This window comes from Pagrus pagrus (genome assembly GCF_965226575.1).
Source record: "Pagrus pagrus genome assembly, chromosome: 19".
NCBI lineage: Eukaryota > Metazoa > Chordata > Actinopteri > Spariformes > Sparidae > Pagrus > Pagrus pagrus.
Genome location: NC_140203.1, coordinates 4,604,350 through 4,629,734, shown reverse-complemented (window position 1 = coordinate 4,629,734; position 25,385 = coordinate 4,604,350). Strand labels below are relative to the sequence as shown.

General features: G+C 43.4%; 1 protein-coding gene across 12 annotated transcripts in view; it reads right to left on the bottom strand.

Moving 5' to 3' along the window:
- Positions 1-25,385, bottom strand: part of dab2ipb (DAB2 interacting protein b) — a 170,229-nt gene that overhangs the window by 11,326 nt on the left and 133,518 nt on the right. For all 12 annotated transcript variants that reach the window (XM_084383290.1, XM_084383294.1, XM_084383295.1 and 9 more), the window contains 7 exons: positions 23,214-23,768; positions 8,339-8,483; positions 6,868-7,012; positions 5,772-6,008; positions 5,480-5,681; positions 4,388-4,575; positions 1,069-1,969 (listed from right to left, as the gene is read on the bottom strand). In XM_084383290.1, the coding sequence (XP_084239416.1) occupies positions 1,069-1,969; positions 4,388-4,575; positions 5,480-5,681; positions 5,772-6,008; positions 6,868-7,012; positions 8,339-8,483; positions 23,214-23,768 (2,373 nt within the window). The remainder of the gene's footprint in view (positions 1-1,068; positions 1,970-4,387; positions 4,576-5,479; positions 5,682-5,771; positions 6,009-6,867; positions 7,013-8,338; positions 8,484-23,213; positions 23,769-25,385) is intronic.

The window sequence follows — 25,385 nt, the reverse complement described above, 5'->3', positions numbered from 1 at the left end:
AAAAAAAAAAAAAAAAGTGGTCTAGGCATTTCACTCAAAACCACAAATGTCAGAACAATTCATCCTCTGACTTTGATCTGCTGGTGGGGATAGAAAAAAAGTACAGCGGATCACAAAAGTTTAAATTCATCCTGTGGGGACCATTCAAGTGCAAAGTTGTTTGACGATCCATCCAATAGTCGTTGAAATATTTCAGTCTGGACTAAACTGGTGCAATGGCCGACCGACATTACCAATCAGCGAGAGCCACGCCTCTTACATGGCTAAAAAAAATTATAATTTAAAAGCTACAGACGTAATGTCAGCTTTAAGTTTTGCTTCTCCAATCACAGAGATTAAATGTGATATCCTCTAACTTCTCTAACACACATTTAATTAGGGTTTGCTGCTTTCACTAAGTCGTCAATCTGAAAGAAATCCAATAGACTACTCCGTTGAGAGGAGAGCAAGGCATTGTGGTTAATATGCAGATGGCCTCCCTTTCACCCAGTCACCTAGGGCAACCACCGACCAGTATTTTTAATTACCGCCTATAGTCCTGACCCGCCGGTAATAAACACAGACCTTCCATTAAACAAACTGCCGATTCTTTTAATGGAAACCTCCCACTGTGACAAAACGCACTGACACACGTATCGCATCAACACAATAAACCCAGCAATAATACACCGGATGTGTTTGTACTCATTTGAGTGCCTCGTGTGCGACTGTGACCACATATATCGCTAGTTAATAAGATGCTAATTGAGCCTCCACCACCCTCATTCTCAGCCCATTAAACTTGACCAGTGAAACAGTGGTGAAGTGATGAGCTGCCCGTAACGCAAATTGCTGTTATTACACGCACAATGACTACAGTTCATTAAAGCACAATGCGCGGAGGGTCCACCCACACAGCCTTCTCCAACATGCTATGAGACAAATTGTAATAGGAATCTTATCTATTACTGTAATTGCAGGTGATTACATAGACCGAGACGGCTACAGTTGGCTTTTGAATAACGCCCCAAATTAATATCATCCTCCATTATTATTTAAGTCTGAGATGCTGCAGTGTGAGGCCCGTACCTGTTTGTGCTGAGCCCTCTGCTTGGTCTCAGGACTGTCGCCCTTGGAGGACGAGGACTGCTGTCGTAATCGAGCGCCGCTGCCGGGCCAGTCGGGCGAAGATGTCATCATGTTGCCAGAGGAGGGCCGGGGGTAGGGTCCACTGTTCAGATTCGGGGGCGTGCGGCCCCGGGTGATGCTCTGAGGCGGAGGTTGGTCTATCCTCCGCTGGGGGCCGGCGCTGTTCTGTCTGGGGACGGTGGGCTGGTGCTGTGTTTCTGTGAGGGACAGCTGTCGGCGGTTGAACTCCCCCGATCGCCTGGTGTACTCGTCGCCGCTGCTCCCCCCGCCTCCGCCTCCTCCTCCTCCTCCTCCTCCTCCTCCACCGTGGTTCAAGAAGGTGTGCTTCCCGCCCGCTGGTCCGTCCTCATTGTTGCTATGGGAACTGACAGAACTGTGGCACTCTGAGCCCGAGTCGGTCACCCCGCGAGGGGACACGGGCAGGCAGGCCGCCATCTGGTAGACTGGGTTCTGGAAAGACAGCGGGGCTAATAGCTGAGCGGGTCGTCCTGGGGTGCTCTCATTGCCCATGGCGGTGGGGTTCTGACCCGGCCTCCTCAGGGTGGGACCCCCAGGGATGTTGCCCTGTGGGACTCTGGCCGACCAGCCTCCACCAGGAGCTGGGCCTTCACCCAGGGCGTCTGAGGAGCTGGGACCTGGGCCACCTTCCAGACTGCGGGGGTCCTGGAGGTCCACCATGGACAGACTCTTGCTGCCATTGGACATGCCCAGGTCGGGTTCGTTGGTCTCAGAGTAGCTTGAACTGCGCGCTGGGGAAGGCTGGATCCCTGAGCTCCTTGTCACAAAGAATAGGTCCTTATTTTCTGGGGTAGGGGAGGGTAACCTGGTGAAGTCAACTAATCTGAAAGAAACAGAAAACAAAAAAAAAGTTAACCAGGCATGCGTTTAAAACCTCAGCTAAGAAATGACGGATAACGTTGAGCGGTGGAACCACAGAAAGGCAAACTATAACACGTTGTTTTCACTGTATGCAATTGTAAATGCATGTATTATTTCTTATATTTTACATTAATCTAACCAAGGAAACCTTGAGATGAGATCAAAAATCTCTTTCGTAACAGTGCAGCAATCAGCTCGTGGTCACACAGACGCATTCAGGCTGTAGCTGCAAAACATCTGTTTGTATTTATTTTCTTCTGATGAACGGTTCAGTGTCTCAAAACCACAAACCCAAATGAATAATTGGTAATATAAAACTAAAGACCAAAATAAATAGCTTTCTGAGGATGTGTGGCCTTTGCATTTATTTGCTCTGTCTCTCGTCCCCTCACCTTCCCTCTCTTCCCTCCCGTCAACCGGCAGATGGAGGCTTTATTGCCAGAAGACGATTACCTTGACAGACGTGATTTATCTTCCAATAATCTCTATCATTCACATCACGCTCGTCTCCTCCCTCTTTCTGTGTCCTTCTCCCTCTCCTCCATTACCCTTCCCTCCCAACTTCTTTCTCTTCCTTCATTCTGCTCAATTTCTCCCCTCTTCCTTCCTCAATCTTGGCACTGTCTCCTTCGCTTCTCTCCTACTTTTCATGTCACGGGTTTGGTGGATGAGAAGCAATTAGGTGAGAATCGTGGCCTCATTCAAATGCTGTTTCAGTCTCACGGCTTGCTGATGAGGATACGCCACACACACACACACACACACACACACACACACACAGGCAGACACACACACACACACGCATGCGTCAATATGAGCAAACAGTTATTGTGATAAAGAGAAAAGGGGAGGCTCAGACATCAGGTCATATAGGGAACTCACTTAATTAGTGCTATTGATTCTGCTCCCCTGGTTAGCATAATGATAGCAGATGTCTGACTCTCTTCCTGTTGTCTCTTCTTCCTGTTATGTACAGTATGATCTCATCCGCCCGCCTGCTCTGGTCTTGTGTTTACTGGTGTTTATGAGACACAGTTTGTCGGCGCTATTAATCACACATCTCTCCTCCTGTTGCTCCCAGTGCCTTCATGTTAATCTTTCTAAGTGTCACCTTGCCTTTGTTCTGTCAGGGAGTAAGAGGACGGCGGATAAGAGAGATACGGTGCTGTCCGAGTGTCTGTTCATCCACCGGCGAGTAAACAAAGGTTTCATCGTGGCCGATGTAAACAAGCGAAGGGTGCCGCTCGCTGTGTCGAAGGCCTCAGGTGACGAGCACGGACGCTCATCAGAAGTCGTAGTTTGAGAACTCACTCTAGCTGACTTTGAAGATCAACGGGTGCAAAGTACCAGTGTTGGCTTCACAACCGACCTGTTCCAGAATTAGCCTATCTTTGAATCACTTCCAGACCCAACCCGTAATCAAATATGCCAAGAGACGGCTGCTGGCGTAGGAGGTAAAGGCAAAAGTTTGGAGGACAGAGGCGCTGTCGGGTGTAAATGACAACGATACTGTAAATAAATACAGGTATGTGTGAAGGATAAAGTATTGGGATTCAATGGGAACATGATTTTTAGTGACACGAGGGCTGTTTGAGACTTATTTTTCTTTCCACTGGACAAATGAGGACCTTGTGCTTTGTACATGGTGCCATTTATTTTATAACAAGTACTCAGATCTTGTATTTAAGTTAAAGTAGCAATAGTAATACATGACTAAGTATATACTAAACCTTTACTTAAAAGTACAGAAGTCAAAGTACTCATGCAAAATGGTGAATATTATATTAATGGATCATAATTACCTGCACCAATGAGGTAAAGTTTTTAGAGTAGGTGCTTTAACTACTTCATATAGTTTATCGGCTGGATAAAGGAGCTCGTGAAGAGCTGTTATCTTAATCTGCAATATTACATCATAATTTATTTGTTGATTATATTTTTGTACATATTTTATACTAACTAGAAGGACTAACTAAAGTTGGCAAATAAATGTAATGGAGTTAAAATACACCATTTGCCTCACACTTTATAATAACCATCATTAATTAAAGGTACATTTATAATTATTTCACTGTTAACACACAACGAAATACTTTCCAAATTATTTATTAAGCGATTGTTTATTGTAAAGTCGCAACGGATATTTATAATAATTTGTAAATGGTTAATAAATAATGTATACATCATCTATAATTATTAGTTGGATGGCCGTTATGAAGTGGCAACTGATGTTTTTAAACCTTTACAATCGCTTAATGAATGTTTTTTTATAGAATTTCATTGTTTGTTAACCGTCAAATTAACCTCAGTTGCAGTTTTCTCTGCATATATGAATAAACTTGGTGTACGTGCACCAGTCGACATCTTGAACATCTCTTACCCTGAAAGGTCATTGTCTATGACCATTTTCTGCAGGCCGGTGGAGATGCTGCAGCTCGCCTCAGCGGGAGGCGAGCCCATGTGGTCTGAGGACGGTCCGGTTGTCATCTGGACACTGGACGGGTTCAGCAGAGCTGTGTTCACCTCCCGCAGGATCCTGGGCAGAGGACCCAGCTTGGAGGCTGCACTCTGGAGAAAGAGACGCAATTATTTTTTAAGCCAAATTAAATATTACTGTGGACCACTTCAGCTGGGGCATTAACTGGATTTAATTTACAGGCTGTTTTGTTGAATTTGCATATTTTTTAGACCGAGTTATCTTCCACATGCCGCGCAATCAACTCTCTTATTCAGACAACATAATAAATAATGAAATAGGAGTGGACTATCAAGCGGACTCGCTGTGATTTCTGAATTATTGAAAGACGAGGTTTCAGAGAGCTGGATGCTCTCCCAAAAAAACAACACGAGTCTGAGCTTTATCTAATTATTACCTGCTTCCCATCTGTTTCCAGAGCTAATGTAAATGTCCTTGTAAATCCATTAGCATGCCTAACCCAACCTCCGAGGCTTCGCAGTGTTCTCCCCTTGTGCACAGTTTATGTAATGCAATAATAAATTATTGATTGATGTATGATACACATCTTAATGTAGTCCAAGCCTGATTCAAATCCTGATGGTGCGCTGAGGACCTCTAGACCTTCAGCACGCGGTTGAATATTTTATGAGGTCTTACAGAATATCAATGTATTTCTCTATATAACTCTAGAAACAAATGCATTACAGATTTCAGCATAATCTACTGAATCTGGATTACTGTATCCTGCCGAGGAAGATGGTGGTTTTGCCGTGCGATGAAGTCATAGCTTACAATCAGTATCATCAAGATCCATCCGTCAGTATCCTTATCAAACACTAAATGCCCTTAAAATAATGGAAAAACTTCATTTGATCGTATCTATATTGTCGCCTACAGAGAGTTTTGAAAGTAAAAGTTCGTGGAGACTAAATTTTAGCTTCATGTCCACAATTATATGTGGATCTGAGAGAGTAAAGTCTGATGATAGCTGACGCAGTGAGGCATCTTTAGTACCTGGTCCATCTGGGACACCACCTCAGAGAGGAGGGAGTGCAGGGTGGAGAGCTCCCTGCCGAGGTCGATGTACCCCTCGAAGCCTGCCGTGTTGGAGATTGTCTCCGGGTTGGAGATTTCGAGCAGGAAACGCTGCATATTGGTCCACTCATGCTCCAAGAACTGGTTCATGAAGGACATGTACTCCTCCTTGTTACCGAATCTGATGGCGAACGGGGACACGGAGTGAATGTAATTAAAAAAATACATCCACATTTTCAGTTTAAAGCTTGGTAGGGGGAACAACACTCACTTGGTGAAGTTTGCCAGGTTTTGGGTGACTTTAGCGATGAGCGTGAGCGTCCGTGCTGTGCGGTCGTCCGGATACTCCTGCATCAAATTGAAAAGCGAGGGGGACATGATGGCCGGACAGAGAAACCGCAGGAACAAGGACGCGCTGATCAAACGCTCGCTGATGTCCGGTCGACCCCTGTTGCTGCATTCCTGCCGCCACGACGCGAAGACCTCTTTCAGCTCTCGTGGAAAGACGCTGCGGAGAAACAGAGATGATTAATAATAACATGTTAGCTGGAGCGATATGTATAATTCAGAACGGGGAAGTTTTAGCATATTATTTGCATTTGATTTGAACACTTGGCAGGATGTTACTGCACTTTTCATTTTGTTTTTGCATTTGTCAGGGGTGTAAACAACGAGAACAAAGCAGGCGCAGATTTGATTGCAATCACTCTCCATACATCTTTACTGTCTGCACTTGACAGTGTGCTGTTATTTTTATTATTCAGAATTTCTTTGAAACTCCAGTTCTGTTTCATTTTGGAGTTACATCTGTGTATCAAACCTTAGTTATACATTATTAATTCTTTAACTTTCTTTATTTCACACGTTAATTGAGTGCGTGAGTGTACATGTAATGACTCATGTGATGCCCCGAGAGCTGCTGTTAAAGGTCACTCCTACACTTGGCTGTCAGTAGGAGTGACTTGCATGATGAACGTGTCTTATTCTTGATTTTTAGTTGAAGTTTTACTTCAAAGTTGGCTCTCTTATCTTGATTTCCAGAGACGCTTCAAAAGCTCATATCCAAGTTCTGAACAACAGATGTCTTTTATAGATGACAACTGCTGCTAACTGGCATGAAACTTAATTAAAAGTGGCTTTAATAGCATTGTTTTAATTGTAATTAAGATGCTTTGAAATGAAAGTCTGTTTGCTGGGTTTTGGTGCTAAAAATTCTTCCTTCACATTTGTCATGACGCAGAATGGACATGAGTTACGACACGAGTCTGGATATTGCTAAGGGGTACAGGATGTACTATGAGACACTCCTGACCCAGTTTTATACAGACGACTAAAGAAACAGGTCAAGTCTGCGTCCCAGTATTCACCAGTATGAGTTGATGATTTTGCAGAAGGCCAGCTCGCAGCACATCTTCAGGTTGCTCTGGTGTTCGGGCAGGTCACCTGACGAACACTTGGACGGATCCACCTCGCAGTTCTCGTCTGACTCGTACAGAGCCTTGATGAACTCACCTGAAGAAAACAAACAGAGGAATTTGTGAGACATGAAGGGACATTTGTAGAGCCTTTCCCCCAAAAGAGAGAGCTGTGTCAGTGCTTTGTTTGTGATTTGAAAAGGGGTGCAAAGTGCTGAGCTGAGCGAGGACAGAGGACGAATATGATGCCAAAGCTACAGGGAACAGAGTTTCATATCGTCTTTTATCATCCTTGAGTTTGACCTGTGACAAACACAAAGACTGACAGACCTATAAGGTTCTTGAAAGCCAAAGAAGGCCAAACTCAAGAAAATAGCGGAAAAATAAATATGTCCTTCTTGTTTCCTTTGTTCAGACAGAAGACACAACATTACTGCTAAGATCTCATTGAGTCAACAGCCTGTAAAAGCAGCCCACGGCTGTCCTTGTGTTGTCCCAAACAATTTCCACAGTTTAGCCGGATGCTAAACGACAAAACCTCCACCAGAAACAAACACGCATTATTTACCAGCCCTGAATATTTCTCTGAAGCAATCTTATGAGACACATACAAGGAAATGGACAGTGTCTCCAGCTGCAAGGCCAGAGAGAGAGACACACACACACACACAGAACGACATAAACACACACGTGGGCATTAATATTTGCAGCATACAGAGAAAGATGTGACGAGTGCCAGGAAGGATGTGTGCTGTTTGTAGATTAAACTGCCACTGTGTACATTTCTGAATCAGGGACGGAGAAACGCACACGGTGCATACAGAGTGCTTATTGTCAGGACCGCAGGCGGACAAACACACCTGAGCTAACCTTGGACTCACACTGCAGATGTGGGAGTAGGGGGGGTCAAACAATCACATCATAATAATAATCTACAAAGCTGATCCTGTGAGTAGTTTTGAATTCCAACAACGGTCGTCAAAGTGAGACAGAAACACATTTCCTGTCACAGTCTGATTTGCGTTCGTCCACGGCCTCTGAAACTAAAAAATTGAGATGATGGAGGAATCGCTTCAGTTGTCCCCGCTGTCAGAATGATGCCTTGGGAGGAGATGACTAATGCGTTTAATCTCTGACGCCACTGGTCTTTTGTTAAATTGTACTGTAGCCATTACATTTAATTCACTGATGCTGCAGTCAACATTTGCCATTTATAAAGAAGTTTAGAGGTGATTCTGTGGACAAGGACAAGGAGAGCAGAATGATTGGATACGAGCAGAAAAAAGACTGACGCTCTACATGCGGCAGAAGAAATGGACAAAACGGATAAAAACAGAAAAATGAAAAGACCTTCAAGCAGCTATTTCAGCCCTTTCTCAGATAAACAGCAGTAAATTACAGCCGCTGCCTCCGCTCCACTTACCGAGGGCGTCCTGCAGGTACTTCTGTCCCACCAGTTTGAGGTATTCCTCTATGGCCTTTGTCGCTAGCGTGTTCTCTCTGAAGATGAGGTGCTCGTTCTCCCCGCAGCGATCCACCTCGGACATCATCAAGTCCGTGAGGAAGTCCTGCAGAAATACAAAATAAAAACAAGACGAGGGCAAGGTTAAAAACTGTGAGTCATACAATCCTGTTTGGTTATCCAGGAGTAAGTTAATAAAGCTGTTTCCATCTACAGTGAAGGCTGCGTTTTAAACTTAGACTAAGGGAATATCAAAGTAACCTATGCTAACACGCTAGCTTGGATGAGCCCTTTGATTTAACTTGCCAATTATTCGTCAGTCTGTAACCACTATCAACTTGCCTGAGCCTGATTCTGATTCATTAGATCTGTTTCAATGTAGTCTGAAAGAGGAGCAGTTAAATAAATCGTGGCTACATGGATGAAGAATGCACATATCAGCTGGCAAAAACATACAAGAGATTCTTACAAATAACATATGATGAACACGAGTCAATACAAGCCAAACACAAACAAAACACCGACTCTCAAGCACACAGTTGGTTATTTACACATCCAGCAGGTACGGAGCGACATTATCGTTCATTTGGAGTCGCTTTTCTGGCCACCTGATGAGTGTAAATCCAATATCCTCTCCTTCTAGCTCCGCTTTGCTCGCCACAAAATCCTGAAGGAAATAACTGAATATCTAAATTATCCACCACGTTCACCAGCTAGTTGCAAATTTTAGTCTGCCTGCCATTTGGTACTGGGCACGTTGTGTACACTTGGCTTTTTGAGCTTTTTTTGCTGAAAATGACGCTGATGAGAGCAATTAGAGAGTAAAGCTGTTGGTCGGAAAACCAAAACAATCAGCTGAGAGACACTAAACCTCGGGACAATTTCCAGCCAGAGTTTAGCAACAAAAACTGATATTTCTGACAAGAAGTCGTCTCCGGCCGTGTTTGTGGTGAGGAGGCATTTTAAGCCAAAACATGATCTTTTCCTAAACCAAGGCAGACCATAAGAAAAGCATCGTCAGAAAACAACATAGAAAATTGAACCTAAGGCAAAGAAGAGCTGCAACATAAAGAAATGTGAAGTTTCAACATATCCGCTGTCAACATCTACCACAAGTCGACTGGATTCAATATGGACATTTTGGTAAATAGCACCCGAACCTATCGCTGAATATGAACAAAGCATAATGCTTCACAATAACAATAAATGGAGGGGGCAAACAAAATAGCTATACTCATATCATCCCTTTGAATCTGACAGATCCCAGAACTGAAACTCAGCATGCGGAGAAAAACAGCATGTTTACCACCGAGCAGACAAAAAACAGTGACAGGAATCATTTCTTCATATAATGGCAGCAAACATTTTCTTCACTCTCATTCAAATGCTGGAATGAAAGACTGTCGACGCCCGCTTTGCTGCACAATGACAGAACGAAAACAAGAAAAACGCTCGTCTCAGTTTCCGTCTCACAACAACTGGAGAGCGGCAGACGAATGTGGATGTACTTTTTTAGCGAGTTTCTACCAAAGTTAGGATCACTTTTAAACAACAGGCCAACTCGTGCCAAATCTAAAATGTGTTTTGATCTTTCTTTTTAATTGGCAGTGTGAATTATTTGGATTGAACGCTCCGGTTTAAAATCGATTTCCATAAGGGCTATATAGTATTCATCAGGTGTAAAAAAATAACAGTTGGAGACATGCATTAAAGCTCGCGAAATTCAAAAAGTCTGAAAGGGGAGAGATGGAAATGGAGCCATCTGGGGATGAATCATCCCTTGTTTAGATCCCTTCAACAAATTTCTGGGTGTACTCTCATGTAAGTCCCCTGGCAGCTTGTTAAACTAGGGGAACCAGCGTAGCAGCGAGGGAGAAGAGAGCCGAGTGACAGATGTACAGAGAGAAAATGGAGAAGGAGAGGAAGAAGAGACAGAGCGGTGGGTCTTTAAAGAACAGAGGAGGAGGCGGAAAGAAAGCGACGGAGCCTCGCGCGTGGTTTCTATAGCTGCCGCACAAGCCTGTTATCCGGCTAATCAAAGATACACCACAGGGAGCCAATCACCCAGTGATGCGCAGCGCGAGGAGCCTTTTTGCTTAACGCGCTCGCACATTTCATATATTCACCGGCCCCGTACGCACACACACACGAAGCTACACAGGAGAAAGTCTAAACTTAAATTTAACTAATGCGCAAATCAAACATTGAGGTGTGTATGTCTAGTTTTGTGTGAGTCTGTTTTAGGTTATATAACACAGCACTTATGAAAAGTTGAGAGTCAAAAAGATTTAAAGCGACACTGATCAACAGGAAAATGCCCCTTTAATGTCAATAAAGTGATTTTAAATGCTGTACATGTTTGCACAGTATTCACCAGAGCCCTTGAGCAGAGAGAGGTTACAGCAACAGAAGATGAAATTCGTCATGTGATTCACAGCGACTTCAGATTGTTCCAAGTGGGCAACTGAAGTATGTCTGTAGTTAATACATGATTTATTGATTGATTGATTTACAGTACCGGGCTGCTAGTATTTGCAGCCAACTTCTGGGAACCACTGGAGTAAACAGAGATGGCGTGACTCTCTCTACTCAAGGGCTCTGGCATTCACTGGGGCACACCCAAATCCTCATCGGTGCAGTCAAGTCGGAGTTCACCTGTGTGTAATTGAGGAGTTTCAACCGTTCAAACGCTCCAAGTTACTCAGGACGAAAAAGCATAGTCAAGTCTGTTGCCTCAAAGGGCTGCACATGTAATAAATAAGTCAGGGGATGGATACAAAGAATATTTCCAAGTCACGAAACATGGAATAAGTATCTAAAACTGAGCAAGAGGGAGACTTGTAAGCGAGGGCCATGAGAGACCTATGACAACCCTGAACGACTTCCAAGCTTCAGAGGCTCAGAGATTCGGAGAGATCGTGCGTGCAACAACACGAGTGCTTCACCAGTCACAGCTTTATGGAGGGATCGGCGAAAAAAATGAAAGCCCCCCTCACATGACGGCTCCTGTTTGCCAGAAGCCACGTGGGGAGGCTTCTGAAGTCAGCTGGAAGAAATTTCCACGGTCTGATGAGACCAAAATTGCATTCCCCCACCGTGAAGCATGGTGGTAGCAGCATCACGACGCCTCAGAACACTTCTGAGGGTGGAGGGTGAAATGAATTCAGAAATATACAAGGGGGATCCTGAGAGAAACCTGATGAAGTGTGCAAGAAACGTGCGACTTCCAGAAAGACAATGACCCCAAAGCATAGTTTCATAAAACAGTGTTTGTCCTGGAGCGGCTCGAGGCTGTAACCGCTGCCAATGGTGCAACTTTTGAAGCAGGCGAGCACTTATCCAGACAAGTATTTTGTTTTTTTATAATTTTGAATAATTTAGATCACTATTTAGAGATTTTACTTACTTACATTTAAAAGGCACAGTATGTATTTTCTGCCTCTCAATGTTTACTCTTACAAAACAATAAGAAAAGATGTAGTTTGGGGACACTGTGAAGCAGCGTGGGATCATGGGAGTTGTCGTGGTCATCGTTAAACAACCACCACTGCCAATCCATCCGACGTGGCTCGGACGAGGTGATGTATTCAAGTTTCATTCACATTTGCTTACTTCCTCCTTCAGTGTTTGATGCATCATCTGGTGTTTCCCCAAGAGTTATAGTGACAGGGATGAAAATGAAAAGCTCCGTTGACTTAAATACAATTCTGTGTTCTCTGGGTTTGAATGTTGTTGGAAACATTTTGAGATAATGTAAGTACAGAACTAAACATAATCCAGTATATAACACAGTTCTAGTGGTTTTAAGGCATTCTGATGAGTAAATGTTGCATATTTTGTCTTTAAATTCAGTTTCTATGACAAATAATGAACCTCAAAGTGCTGAAAATCATCCTTGTACACTGTTTTTGATTATATCTTAGACCAGGAATTGAATTCATAATTTATTAATGATACAAAGCTATTTAAATGTATTTTTCATTTCCAAGTCAAGAGCTCACTGGTCATCGGGGAGCTCATGGTTATTATAAATAAGGCATGCAGCAGAGAACAGCACACTCAACACATAGATGCCTGAGGAAACCTGACCTTTTGTGGTGTATGGACACCCGTCCCATCATTAGACCAGGGCCATTACTTTATTTATTTTCTTGTTTTTTTTCCAAATGTCATCCCAATTATGATCTTTCCTCTAACCTCTACCCCTCTGTGTCTCTTCTACCTCCATCCCTCTCCTCCTTCCCCTCTGCTCTACCCTCCTTATGTGACCAGGGAGGCGAAGCAAGTCCCGGCCTGATTAGAGAGGACGGTCAGAAGAAACGGAGGAGGAGAGCGACAGAGAGGGGGAAGGAAACTGAGAGAGACATCAAAAGAGAGTCAGAAAAATACCAGAATAATCTCTGCTGGTGGCCTAAAAAAGTTGACGCCAACCAACTCTGACAATCTCTCACATTCAGGGAACCAAGTAGCAACCGGTTGGACATTTGGTTACTATTTAATTTGATTGTTTCAAGTTGTGCTAGTACAGCATGCTAACGCAGCTTCAGTTGGGACCAACACAGCTCAAAGACATGTCAGTCAAACCAGGAAGATATGAGTTTGTTTCTCATGTTAACAAGAATAAAAGCGCAAACACGGGGGGGAGTAATAATCGCAAAAATGAGTTTCAGACCGGGAAAATTTAAGTGGACGCTGCCTCAAGTCGGAACAACAATGACGGGATGAAAGTAAATGTTTGGTTGATGGAGCTTTATTTTAATTCACACATTGCAGATACATTTTTTGCTCACATGTAATTTTTGACATGGTACTAGGTTGTAGCCATTCACATAGACTGACCCTGATTAGTTTTTTATCAGCATTAACCCTGATAACAAGTCAAGTAAAGCAATATTTTAATGGTTGTAGGGAATGCACTGCTGCAGCAACAGGTCCAGGACAAAATCATGTTGTAATATAAAAGCTTTGAGTTTCAAACAGCTACCAGCATGTTGTTTTAATCCTCTGAGCAAGAAAATACAACACATCTTCTCAGCAGCATCCATGTTGTTGCCATATTGCAACTTAAAAGCTCACAAAATCAGCAAAGTCGGAAGAACGACTCCGGAAATGGGACCTTGGTCTCCTCTATGAGGCTGGTCTTTGGCCGTAGTGTTGCTTAGAGTTAAATGCAAATGTCAGTATGCTAACATGTTCACCATGACAGTGCTAGTATGTGTTGCTATCTCTAATAATTCTGATATGTTGTATTTAAAAAAATATATATATAGATCATTCATTCTCGATCCAAGTGGTGGACTGACTGAGGGACTGACGGCGGCTGGCCGACTGCCTCATCACGCCACAACTGTCACAACTAAAGCCAGAACTTAACTGTAATGGATTACGTCTTTCGAATAACTTTTTCTTTCAAGTCTCGCCAGGTGGTATTAATACCGTGGTGGCCGAGCAGCAGACGGCATGCTGGGAGCTCTTTACTTTTAGCTTTGATATTTTAGCTTTGAAAGGTGAGTTTTATTTTTCAGTTATTAAATTAGTTACAGTATGATCGGTAGTTTATAGTTTAGGTAAAGTAGTTTGAATTTTTCCAGTTCTTCTTTTGCAGAGTTTGTGTAACTAAAGATCTCACCTTGATAAACAACAGGTGACGGCAGCATCAACAACACCATCACTGCTATTATACTCTGTTCACGCCCCTATACTCTGTTTTTATCTGTTTATTTCTGCATCACTTCTTTTCTTTCTTCTGTAGTCGAGCCTCTCAGCCAAAGAAATTCAAGTACCAGAGTCCTCAAATCTTGAAGTCTTTGCATATCAATGACTGAGTGTATGTTAGGAAATCAGTTTAAAAAGCTTTAGACAAAAGGTCGACAGTAACACCCACTATATATGTGATTTGTTGCAAAGTTTGAGCAATAATGTCCTAAAAAGAGACCGGAGCTTTCCCCCCTCTCGTCGTCCTCTCAGCCTTTTTCTCTGACGCCCTAAATCCTGCAGCCTGTCTCCCCCCCTCCCTCCCCTCTGCTTCAGTGCTAATAAGGAGAAGTAGAGCGCTCTCTGTATCGCTGCCACATCTCATCAGCCGAACCATGCCTCAAAAAAAAAAAACCTCAACTCACAGAGCACAGAGGAAGGAGGGTGATATGAAGATAGGGTCTGAGTGGAGGGGAGATGGTGCGGCACGGCTGATCAGATCTAATAAATAGTCGGGAACACAGTCCTGCTAAAAAAGATGAGAAGCTCCCTCTAGATGGGGTGACTTGCCAGTAAAACTCATAAAGTCCTGTCCATTGCGCCGCTATGCACACACACAACAATCTAATCTCCGCAGCCCCGTGTGTGTGTGTGCGGCGCTTACATCTCTATTCGGCAATATTCCACCTCGCAGTGTGCAGCCTCAAGTTTTGAAGCTGATAATATAAATACACAGGCTCCTACTGAAGGGACGACATAATCAAGATCAAGATCCTGATCAGGACTCTCACTGTCACAGACAGAAAAAAAAAAAAACCAGGAGAGTGATGTTTTTAAATTACATCCCTTCCGATTGCCGTGCAAAGCAACAGATCTGAGTCTGGGAAAGAAAAGAAAAGAAAAGTGAATGAAAAAAGAGGGGTCACGTTATGCTTTGCAACCACCTCAGATGGTGTTTTGTGTTTCTATGGCGATATAAAGCAGGAAAACATAAGCACGAGTGTGATAAAATGCCTTAAAAAGGGCAAAACTGGTGCAGGAGAAGCAAAGAGGTAAAGTTACAGAACATTTTCCTCTAAATTCAGCCTCTTTAAATCTGTCTGCGCACTGGAGAATTTGTGGATGACTCAAGTGGGTTCAAATATCACCGGTATATCACTTTACCCAGCTCCCGTTCTGCGTGACGTGAATGGGAGTCGACGCACTTAATGTGAAGTTAAATGTCAAAAAAGCCGGCAGAATGGCTAAACGGTGACGACCTCGTGTGATGTAAAGCTAAAAATATATAGAAATGTATTCATACCCGTGCTTTGTTTCCTCTCAGGGTGTGTATTATATTCAGACAGGATCCAACAAAGCATGAATAAAGATTTTCATTTTTGGATGAATGCTTATTCTTTGTTTGTCGATTGTTTTTTTTTTTTTATCTGGTGAATAGCTATAGCACACCATTATTGGAGGAGTCATGGACTGTGGAACTAATGGGATTCATTAGAAAACAAAAATGGAAATTACCTGTTGATGCTTCAAGTATTGATATTCAGGTGAGCGTGTGTGTGTGTGTATAAAACAATGCAGCAAATACACGACTTTTAAAAATGACAAATTTGGGCTGGGTAATTGGGAGTATTGTCAGAGGGTGGAAAGAAAAAGAACAGCTGCGTGTGAGGGGAATATAGAAACCCTATAACGTTAACAATTTGACTGATCGATGAGCCTGGTTTTCCAGCCTGGGGCGAGGGCTGAGGAAAGACTCAAGGGGGTAGAAAACAGGAACCGCTCCCGCCACTCCATCCTTCGCTCTCCTCGTCTTTCCATCTCTTTATGCCCCCCCCCTCCCCGATCTCCCTCCCATGAGACTGGTGGCTAGTATTACAGCGCTGTAGCCCGCAGCTCTTCCTGTGAGGGTCACATTGAGGTTGACGGAGAGGACCGGAGGGCCGAATGCAAATGGAAGTGGTTCCTCCCCGTAGGCACAGAGGCTTATCATTCAACGCGACAACAGGAAGGGCTGCAGCCCTCCTGATTTAGCTGCTGGTGCACATGATCATTACGAGGATAGGTTTGACTGGAGGGGGTCTTACAGCAAGTGTCATCAGCATCCAAACATCATGTTTTCTGACTTTATATTCCCCGAGCGTGCGTGCGTGTGTGTGTTCAAGTCCCTCTTGTATTTTCTATTAAGTTAAGTGTTAAGTGCAGTCCACAGAGCCCTCTTGCGCATATTTGATTATTAAATTTCGCCAACTTTAATATGACATTTAGTCTCATATTAGGCCATAAAATCGTATTTTAAAAAACCCCTCGCAGTGGGGCTGACACATTTCATCTCTTTTCTTCTCCAGTTTTGCTTCCAGGGTTTTTTTTTTTTTTAGACAAATATGAAATAGAATATGGTGAGAAAAAAAAGTGACATTATCTCGCCTTAAACTTATAATTATGTTTCACAGACCTCCGAGAGGCTGCACAGGCACAGCGGCGCTCTGAGATAAATGTTAATGCCAGTATGTCGACATGTTCTCAGTGACAGTCCTCAAATGATGATGTTTACCATGTGCAGCAGCATCTAGGTGTAGCATGTTAGCATGCTAACATGTAATGCTGGTTCTTAAATGAAGTTAAAGGTCTATTGTGTAGGATTTTGGAGGATCTATTTGCAGAAATGGAATTTAATATTCATAGTTATGTTTTCATCACATTATATTTATCTGAAACTAAGAATAATTACATTTTTGTTGCCGTAGATTAAACTCCTTAAATTGTGAATAGGGGAAAGTCTGGTGATAAGTGATCGTAAGTAGGATTCATCATCTTGGGAACATGAACAGCTGTACAATGACAATGACAATGGTGGACCAACGATGCCATCTACAGAGCCATGCAACTGGTGTGGTCAGAATGGTGGATTTTGCATGAAGAGACACAAAACAACTGTGTAACTGTCAAGTTTCCCAAACTTATATAACCATAATCTCTTGGTGACAGCAGGTGCTGCACATGGCATGAGTCACAAATGGAGGCAGATGTTTTGCTGATATCGTCTCCTCCAGGCAACGGGAAGCACGGACAATCAAAAGTCACCGGGCACAAAGCTGTGATGGGAAAGCTCGCCAAGGCTCAGCATGTTGCCAAGGATATGGAACAATAAAGGGAACCGGCTCTTCTTCACAAATGCCGTTTTACTCAGGTGAACAGCGCATTGATTTATTATTCTGTGTACCTCAATTTGTTGTTTTCCCTACTGTTTCACCACTTTATTTGCGTGCCTTGCTGTGCACGTGAACTTTAGGCATATAAAGCTAAAAACATGTTAATCAGGTGCATCTAAACGAAGCGACAGAATAGACTGACAGTGAGAGGAGAGGCGAGGAGGGAGAGAGACAGAGTCTGTGTAATCTGAGAGCCAACAGAGACGTCAGGAGGCTTCCAGATCGATGTGTTGAGCATCACTGATGTTTTCTCTGCTGCTGTTTGGCTCCAGTCAGCTACCGTGTTGCTGCAAGCTGAAAACTACATCTCTCTAAACGCTCTTGCTCTTTCCCTTCTTTTTCTCTTCTCCATCGTCGGCGCTTTCATCTTTCTCTTCGCCACTCTGTTTGGATCTTTTCAACTCTTCTCCATCACTGCCAGGATACAGTCAATAAAAGAATGATGCTGGAATTATTAAACAGTCGGAGGATACGATGCGCTGCCTTTGTAGTGCAAATGTTACAGGAGAGACTATGTGGAGAGGAAGTGTATTGATGTGCTTGCTGTTTATTTCCTGTTCTGGCTGGAGCCTTATCGTACTGTAGATCTATGACTTCATGATTAGCTAACATCTACTGTTCTCAATGCGCCCCTTTTTTCTTCTCCTACGGTTCGCCTGTCTCCTCCGACACCCATCTTTAGTTCATCGTTAGATAATTCACCTCGTATACTGTAAAAAGATAAGATTAAAGCTATTAAAGAGTCCCCAGACATGGCGGCGGCACATCTGGAAGCAAAGATTAGAGAAGCAGCTTTAATAAATAATTACACAGTTATTGTCAAAATCAAAAGCAATACCCACAACTTCACTGTTAACGGGGAGGGTATTGACAAGCGGCTAGCACGCTATGATCACTCACTGGCCTTCTCGGGGGGAAAACTTATGAATTCAAAGCCCAGAGGAATAGAGAAGAACCAGAGCCCTTCATGTCACGTTAGTAAATCATTTGTCAAACCATATTATGTACGAACGGCAAACTGTGCCTGTGTAACGCAGCTGTGGCGATGAGCATCACTGCCCACTGATGACAGCGCTGAATGCATTAATAAGATGCTAGTGCTTGACATCACCGGAGCCGCGCTACGACAGTTCACCACGGACGATGCAGAGGGGGGGAGACACTCACATATTTCGCCCTCTTAAGCAGGGCTGTTAGTTTACCTCGAGGAGCATTTACATAAAAACGTAATGGCATAATAACCAGAGCACCACCCCTCCTCCGGCCAGTTATCACAAGGATAAATCCTCCTTATCGTCACTTCCAACAGTCGGGCGCGGCTGAGCGGAGCGGCAGCAAAATTAGAACATCATCTTCCCGAGGGCCGAGGCGTCGACAAGACAAGATCAATAACGCAGAGGATTCATGCCAGGAGTGGATATTTTCAGATGAGAGGAAGCTCAACTTCTCCAGGCAACACAGAGGAGGGATTGTTATTTTTGCTGTGGAGCTTCCAGTGGTGCTGTTTGGGTGTGTGGATGTAACGGTGAAACCCACAGGGGAGGATTCGGACCGCTGTCGTGACCTTACAGCAAGAGAAACTCGGCAGCAATGTTTCCAGTGCAATTCTTCAAAATCAGACTCGCATGCTTTGAAATCTTGTCATCCAGTGTTATGCACAAAGCACAGAATGAATTATTCTCAACTGTATTCAGAGGTTGTTTGAAATAAGAGAGAGCCAGTATGAATTTAAATAGGTGTGTTTAAAGAAACAAAAGTTAGGACATGTACAGGGCTCCAGGCTAACTCTTTCCAATAGAAGTGGAAATTTTTGGGGCACCAGCACAAAATTTAGGAGCACATTCATGTTTTACTGTATCACTGATAAATGTTTTGTGTTTTCTTGTTTGCTGGGAGTGGATTTACTTTGTTTTTTATTATAAATATTAGTTTATTATTAGATTCCTTGTGATGCAGACTATAAAAAAGACAGCTGACTGACATGAACAGGCTTAACGCAGCAGTAGATCCACCATATATAGTCTCATGTATGAAATGGCTGTATCTGTGCTATGAAGCAGTTTTTGGAAACTATGATAATCCGGTCATGGGTCACCTGTCGCACCGCCTCACTCCCTAACAAACAACAATAACCGTGTACGTCTGGAGGAAGTGGATCAGATGATTGACTGCGTAAAATGTTTTCTTTTGTGATTTTTTTTTTTTTTAATCCCTGTGGTTGCCCAAGTGGAAACGCTGCTCCAGGTGTTTAACATGATACATGATTTTTAAAAAAGTCACACGAGGCTCCTAATGATGACATTTAGTCGCAAAATCTGAAGTGTTTCTGTCAGAGGCATAAAATTAAGGATGGCTGTGACAAGCAATTAAGAATGTGTAGTTTACTTTGCAAATATAAAAAAAAAATTTAAAATAAGGTGATAATCAAATGTAAGATTGAGGTTTGTTCATAATTGTGTCTGAAACGTTTGGAAACGTTGCTTTTGTACATCTTAAACCTAGTGAAGTGTTCCCTATCAGAGAATATGCTATTTAAAAAGGGCATTAAGAAGCTGGACTGTTTGAATAAATATCGTTAATCGTCACAGCCCTAATATTCATTCAGTTTAGAAAAAAATCTTATTGAGGGCAGAAGTAATTTACTACTTATTCTAAAGTAAAACTAGTTAACATAAAACGTAGACTACTGATTCATTCATTAATGCTTCAACCCACAGCCGTAGTGTACAGCTCTGACCTAAACATCAACCTGAAATGACTGCAGGGCGACTTCCTCATGCATAAAACTGAATAAATTACCTGCAACCACCTGCTAGTGTGATCGTACGTAGGAGTGTGTGCACGAAGTCGGCATCTGTGCAGCGACTCAGGGCGTGGCCGTCGTGCTCACCAATGCATCCAGACATCAATACAGCATCAGTAATGACATCTCTCCAGAGAGCTTTGGCCTCGAGACGCAATGAAGCGCGAAAGCGAGATGAAGGAAGACAAAGACGGAAAAGTAGGAAGAGAACAAGGGAGAGAGGGAGCGGGTGTGCAACGGAGCAGAATATTCGGGGTATAATTATTCGGCGATGTGTGATGAAATGACACGGGGAGAAACAGACGTCTAGAGGTGTTGCATACTAATGCCCGTTACAACCTGCAGTCTGCGTCTCTCAACAATCGCCAGCTGCAATTAGAAGCCGTTTCCCACCTGCGCGCGGCTGATTAAACGCGACGCACATGAGCGCAACTTCAAAGCTACAAAGAGTTACCGGTGCATCTGCAAAAGGGAAACGTTCACCTCCCGTTCACCTCTGCTGGGTGTAAGAGAGGGGTGACTCCCTAATGCATAAGCACCGTCTCTCTATCTCTGTTTGAAATGTAGAGATCCGCTGTGGCGCTGACAGAATTAGACACTGACTCATGGATTTTGACTTGAGCCTTGATAGTTGGACACAACAATACCGAGAGAGAGAGAGAGAGAGAGAGAGACAGGGGGGAAACAACCTAAGGCTCGATTAAACATTTGCAGAAAAACAATAAAACCAGGCTTACAGGATTTTCCAGAGTTGATCTAAATCGCTTGATTCCTAAATATAACTCGCCGTGTTAGCAAAGGCCGCACCCACGTTGGCAGCACATGAAAAATGAACTTCACGCTGGATTGGAGACGAAAAAAAACACGCGACATTGGCCAAGATGTGTGTGTATATAAAGCATCCACGCAGCAGCGGAGGATATCCTAATTAGGCCTGGGGAATATTTTATGAGAAGTGGTTTGTCGGTGTTTGGCGTGACAGCACTGCTCCATCCATCAAGGCTAAAGGAAAAACATGCACTGGAGTGTGTGTGTGTGTGTGTGTGTGTGTGTGTGTGTGTTACCTAAATATGTCAAATCACATCACAATATTCTGAATGATGAAAGTCTTCTCAAAAAAGGAAGCTGTGGTCGCAAACAGCACTGACATTCGAAATTTTGACGGCGTATTTCATAAATTCTTCCATTTAATGTCGATCTCAAAGCTTCTGCTTGACTGTTTACGGCCTGACAAAGTTGCAATTACAATCTTTTATCTTGAAAATGATTTAAGTGTCTCTCTCTAATGATGAGCAACCTTGAAAATAGCATCTCTGACGCCGTTTTTTTTACAAGCAGCACATCCACAGCTGGCAGGAAACCAGCCAGGAAAAGAAGACCGAGGGGTGAGAACGAAGTAAAACTTTTAGTGCTTTGCTCGGAAGGTGGGGATTAATTGAAAGTAATTAAGGATGTGTCTGTCTCTCCGGGGACCAGTAGATGCCTTCTCTCCCATCAATCAGCAGCTATCGGTCCCTAAACCGCAGACTGGCGGTACAGTGCGGATAGACATCACTTCTTAAGCGCTGATCATTCATCATCCCGCTGAGCCGTGATAAAGTCAAAGAAAGTTTCAAAGCTCTGCTGATGAGATACTGTCAAGAAAAACTAAACCGAGGCAGAAGTTGTCTCTGGCAACTGATGAGGCAGAAAAAAGAAGAAGACGAAGAAGTTTGTCTGCAGTGAAGAAAGCAGCCTGAAGCAGAACTCCTTGAAAAGCAGACAGTTATTTTAGACATTACAGACACATCAAGACGCCTGTTTCTATAATAAAATCGCAAAAAATTACCTCCGCAGAGAAGGTCAGGTTTTCACCCGTGCCAGTTTGTTTGTTGGTTAGGTGCTTTGTCAGCAGGATTACAGAAAAACTCCTGAATGGTTTTCTATGAAACTTGGATGGAGGATGGGTCTCGGCCCACAACAGACACCATTAAGCTTTGGTGGCAGATGAAGCAACGGGAGTGCTGCAGTATCTCAGTTTGAACAGAGGCTGTGTCCTCGCTGCAGTGGCCCAGGGTCCGAGTCCAACCTGTGGCCCTTTGCTGAACGTGACCCCTGTCGCTCTCATCCCATTTCCTGTCATCTCTCTGCTGTCCTGTCTAATAAAGCCACAAAAAGGCCCTGACACAACAAACCATAAACGTCGTGAGAAAGGGTATTTTTCCACATTTTTTGTTAATTTCTCAGGGAATACTGCATTGATCTTAATGTTATAACATCGGGTGTATTTTGGTGGCTGGTATCTGTGAGTGAGTACAAAATGGGACTGGTTGGAGTGCCATTCTAGTTCGTTAATAGTGTGGTTTTGCATCTTTAAATGTCTTGTTTAGTCCGACGAACAGACAAAAAGCCAAAGATTCAACTTAAAATGAAATAAAACAGAGAAAAGCGTCACATTCTCAAATCTGACAGGCTGGAAGCTGAGAATTTTTGACGACTAACCTGTTATCAAAAACTTTGCTGATTTACTTTGATTACTACACTAAACAATCCACCTCTCAGCATCTTTCCATCCTTTTTTCATCATCAGCCGACAAGATGGCTCTCCCCTTTCATATGTCACCGTGCAGGGTCAAAATGCCAACATTTGTTTCGAAGACAAACCATGTTGCTGTCAGATAAACTAAAATACAGCTGTTTCGGATGAGTGGGAGACTCTCTTAGTCCAACGGCATGCTGTCATGGGAGACTTAGCTCCTACTGTGGTAGACTAATCTTCGCGTGCTTGCAGTTCTGCAGAAAGCGGAGGATATATTGTGCTTCTGTCCTGCATCGGTATGCCGCGAAGCGCTGCAGGGGATACATGTAAGGGATTAGCTTGAGTTAAAAATGTAATACAGGCTGGTGCGGCAAGAGGAAATCACCTGTCTGTCTGGTCTTTGTCTGCTCTGTATTACAGCTGTAGGGGGTCAATAGTTCACGAGATGAGCAGGCAGCGGCAGAACAGTTAACCTCTGTGTGCTTCATAATGTCTTGTCAGTACCTCGTGGCGAGATAATGGACTGATATTCTGGTTTTGTTATCCATTATTTCTCCGTGGAGAGCACAAATGAGGGGAAAAAAAGAGATAAATCATATTACAGGTACTAACCTTGGCCTTGCCAGTGCTCTGTAGGATGTGGACCAGCGCGCACGCCATCTCCTCTTTGTTCTTGACGCTAATCCCGGGCTCAAGCACCGAGCATAGCAGCATGTAGTTATTGGTGGTGTACTCTGCAAACTCTTTGTACATCTCCATGGGAAGGATGTTCATACTCTGATAGCGTGCTTTGATTCTTATCATGGGCCCGGACGTCTTGCCCTTGGTGGGGTTGGGCGTGCTGACTGGATACCACTTCTCCATAAACTGTCGTCCGGTAACGGCAGCGACGGGGATATTGACGAGCCCGATGTAATTGTTTTTATCTTTCTTTTTCTTCTTGTCTGTGTCTTTGTAGAGGTGGGCCGTGATGCTCTTGACAGCAGGCAGGTTATTGAACTCAAAGTGCTCTCCCCAGAACACATTGTCAGTCTTGAGTTTACAGGTGGTGCGGGCGTAGAGTGAGTCATCCAGACAAAGCTCACAAAAGTATTTCTTTTTGGCCGGCAGGTCCTTAGCCTCGATGATCCACAGCTTCAGCATGTTCTCCACCCGACGACTGTTGTCCTTGAGACAAGATAAGATGATAGGAGGTGGTTTAGTGAGAGCCTTTACAACAATTTTTGACAACAACATCACCACTGGAAACTTTTGGAAAAAAAAAGAAATTGATATTTTTAGTGGGAGGACATGCACTGGATGAAAGCAAGCCACCTACAACAGATCTATCAAACTAATCTCCTCAATTGATCAATAAATGCAGGAATAATCCAGCAGCAGTAAAATGAGAATCTGCCTTGAACCTCGAGTTTGAAGTTTCTCCTTTGTAAATGGCAAAAACATTTCAGACAGTGCTTCAATTATTTCATAGAGGCAATTTAAAATCCTTTTCTCTCTGCGTTTGCAGTCTTTAAAAAGGCAAAAGAAATCTCACTCCTACTTATTTCACAGAGTGCTCACCCATTCTTATGTCATCAATTGATTTTTGCCAAGAGAGGGGCATATTTTTGGCCCATTATTCAGATTGCCTTGAAAACTACCGCTGAAGATGATGAGAAGAAAAGAGGAGCTAATAATTACATTATTATAGAGAAAAAATGGAGTCTCTCATCATCATGAGGCTGTTTGAAACACTAGTAGCTCCGCTTAAGAAAGTCAAAACAGTGTTTTGATGCTTTTCACATGCAACAAAATTGTGTTTATTTATTTTTATGTTTTTGCGGCTCTCATCGTTAAATTCATCTTAATATGACGTGTTTCTGAGCTCTAATCTTATCTTTGTGAATCTGCATTAGCAAGGTTATAAAGACTAATCTGTCGAACATTGGGAGATGTGTGGGTCAAAAGATAGCTACAGATTGAAAATGACTAAATGTATTTATATTTCTTTTGTTATTCTATATTTTAACTATAAGAGAATCTACTTCTAGGGGGGCAAAATGAGCGGATAGGATGCGCTTCGTGACAGCTCTCAACGATTTCGATTTAAAATGTAATTTTCAACAAAATAAGGACACTTGTATCGCAGCTGTCACAAAGCTTAACGTCCGATGTGCTTGAGAAGGCAGATTATGAAAATGATCCTGTCGAAGAAGGCCCAGGCGGAGCCGAGGGAGAGGACGGTGAGGCGAACACATCCGACCTGAATGAAAATGTCGTGTTAACCGCAACAGCATCTCTACGTTCCGAGTTGTACACGATGAAAACTGACATTTGTGACAAAATAGATGAAAGGACTGCGGACGTTGCGAGTATCACAACACTGAAGACCCAAGCTGAGTCACAGGCCGAGACACTGAATGGACTGGAGGAGTCAGCATCACGCACAACAGACATTGTTACTGAGGTTAAACATCTCACTTGACAAGTTGATAAACTTAACGGTAAATGCCTGGATCTGGAAGGATGTTCAAAGCGGCAGAATCTGAGGATTACGGGTCTGAAAGAGGGGACAGAGCGTGGTCAGACCCCCAGGGAATTTGCGGCGGGCTTATTAAAAGAAGTTCTGGAGTTGCAGGGGAGACCAATTATCGACCGTGCCCACAGATCGCTCCGGAAAAACGTCCAGGAGATGAAGAACCTCCACGGCATCTGATCCTAAAGATTCACCATGGTCACGCAAGATTAACAGCAAAAGAGACCTAACTTTCCAAGGGCAGTGGATTCAGATGTTCAGAGACCTCC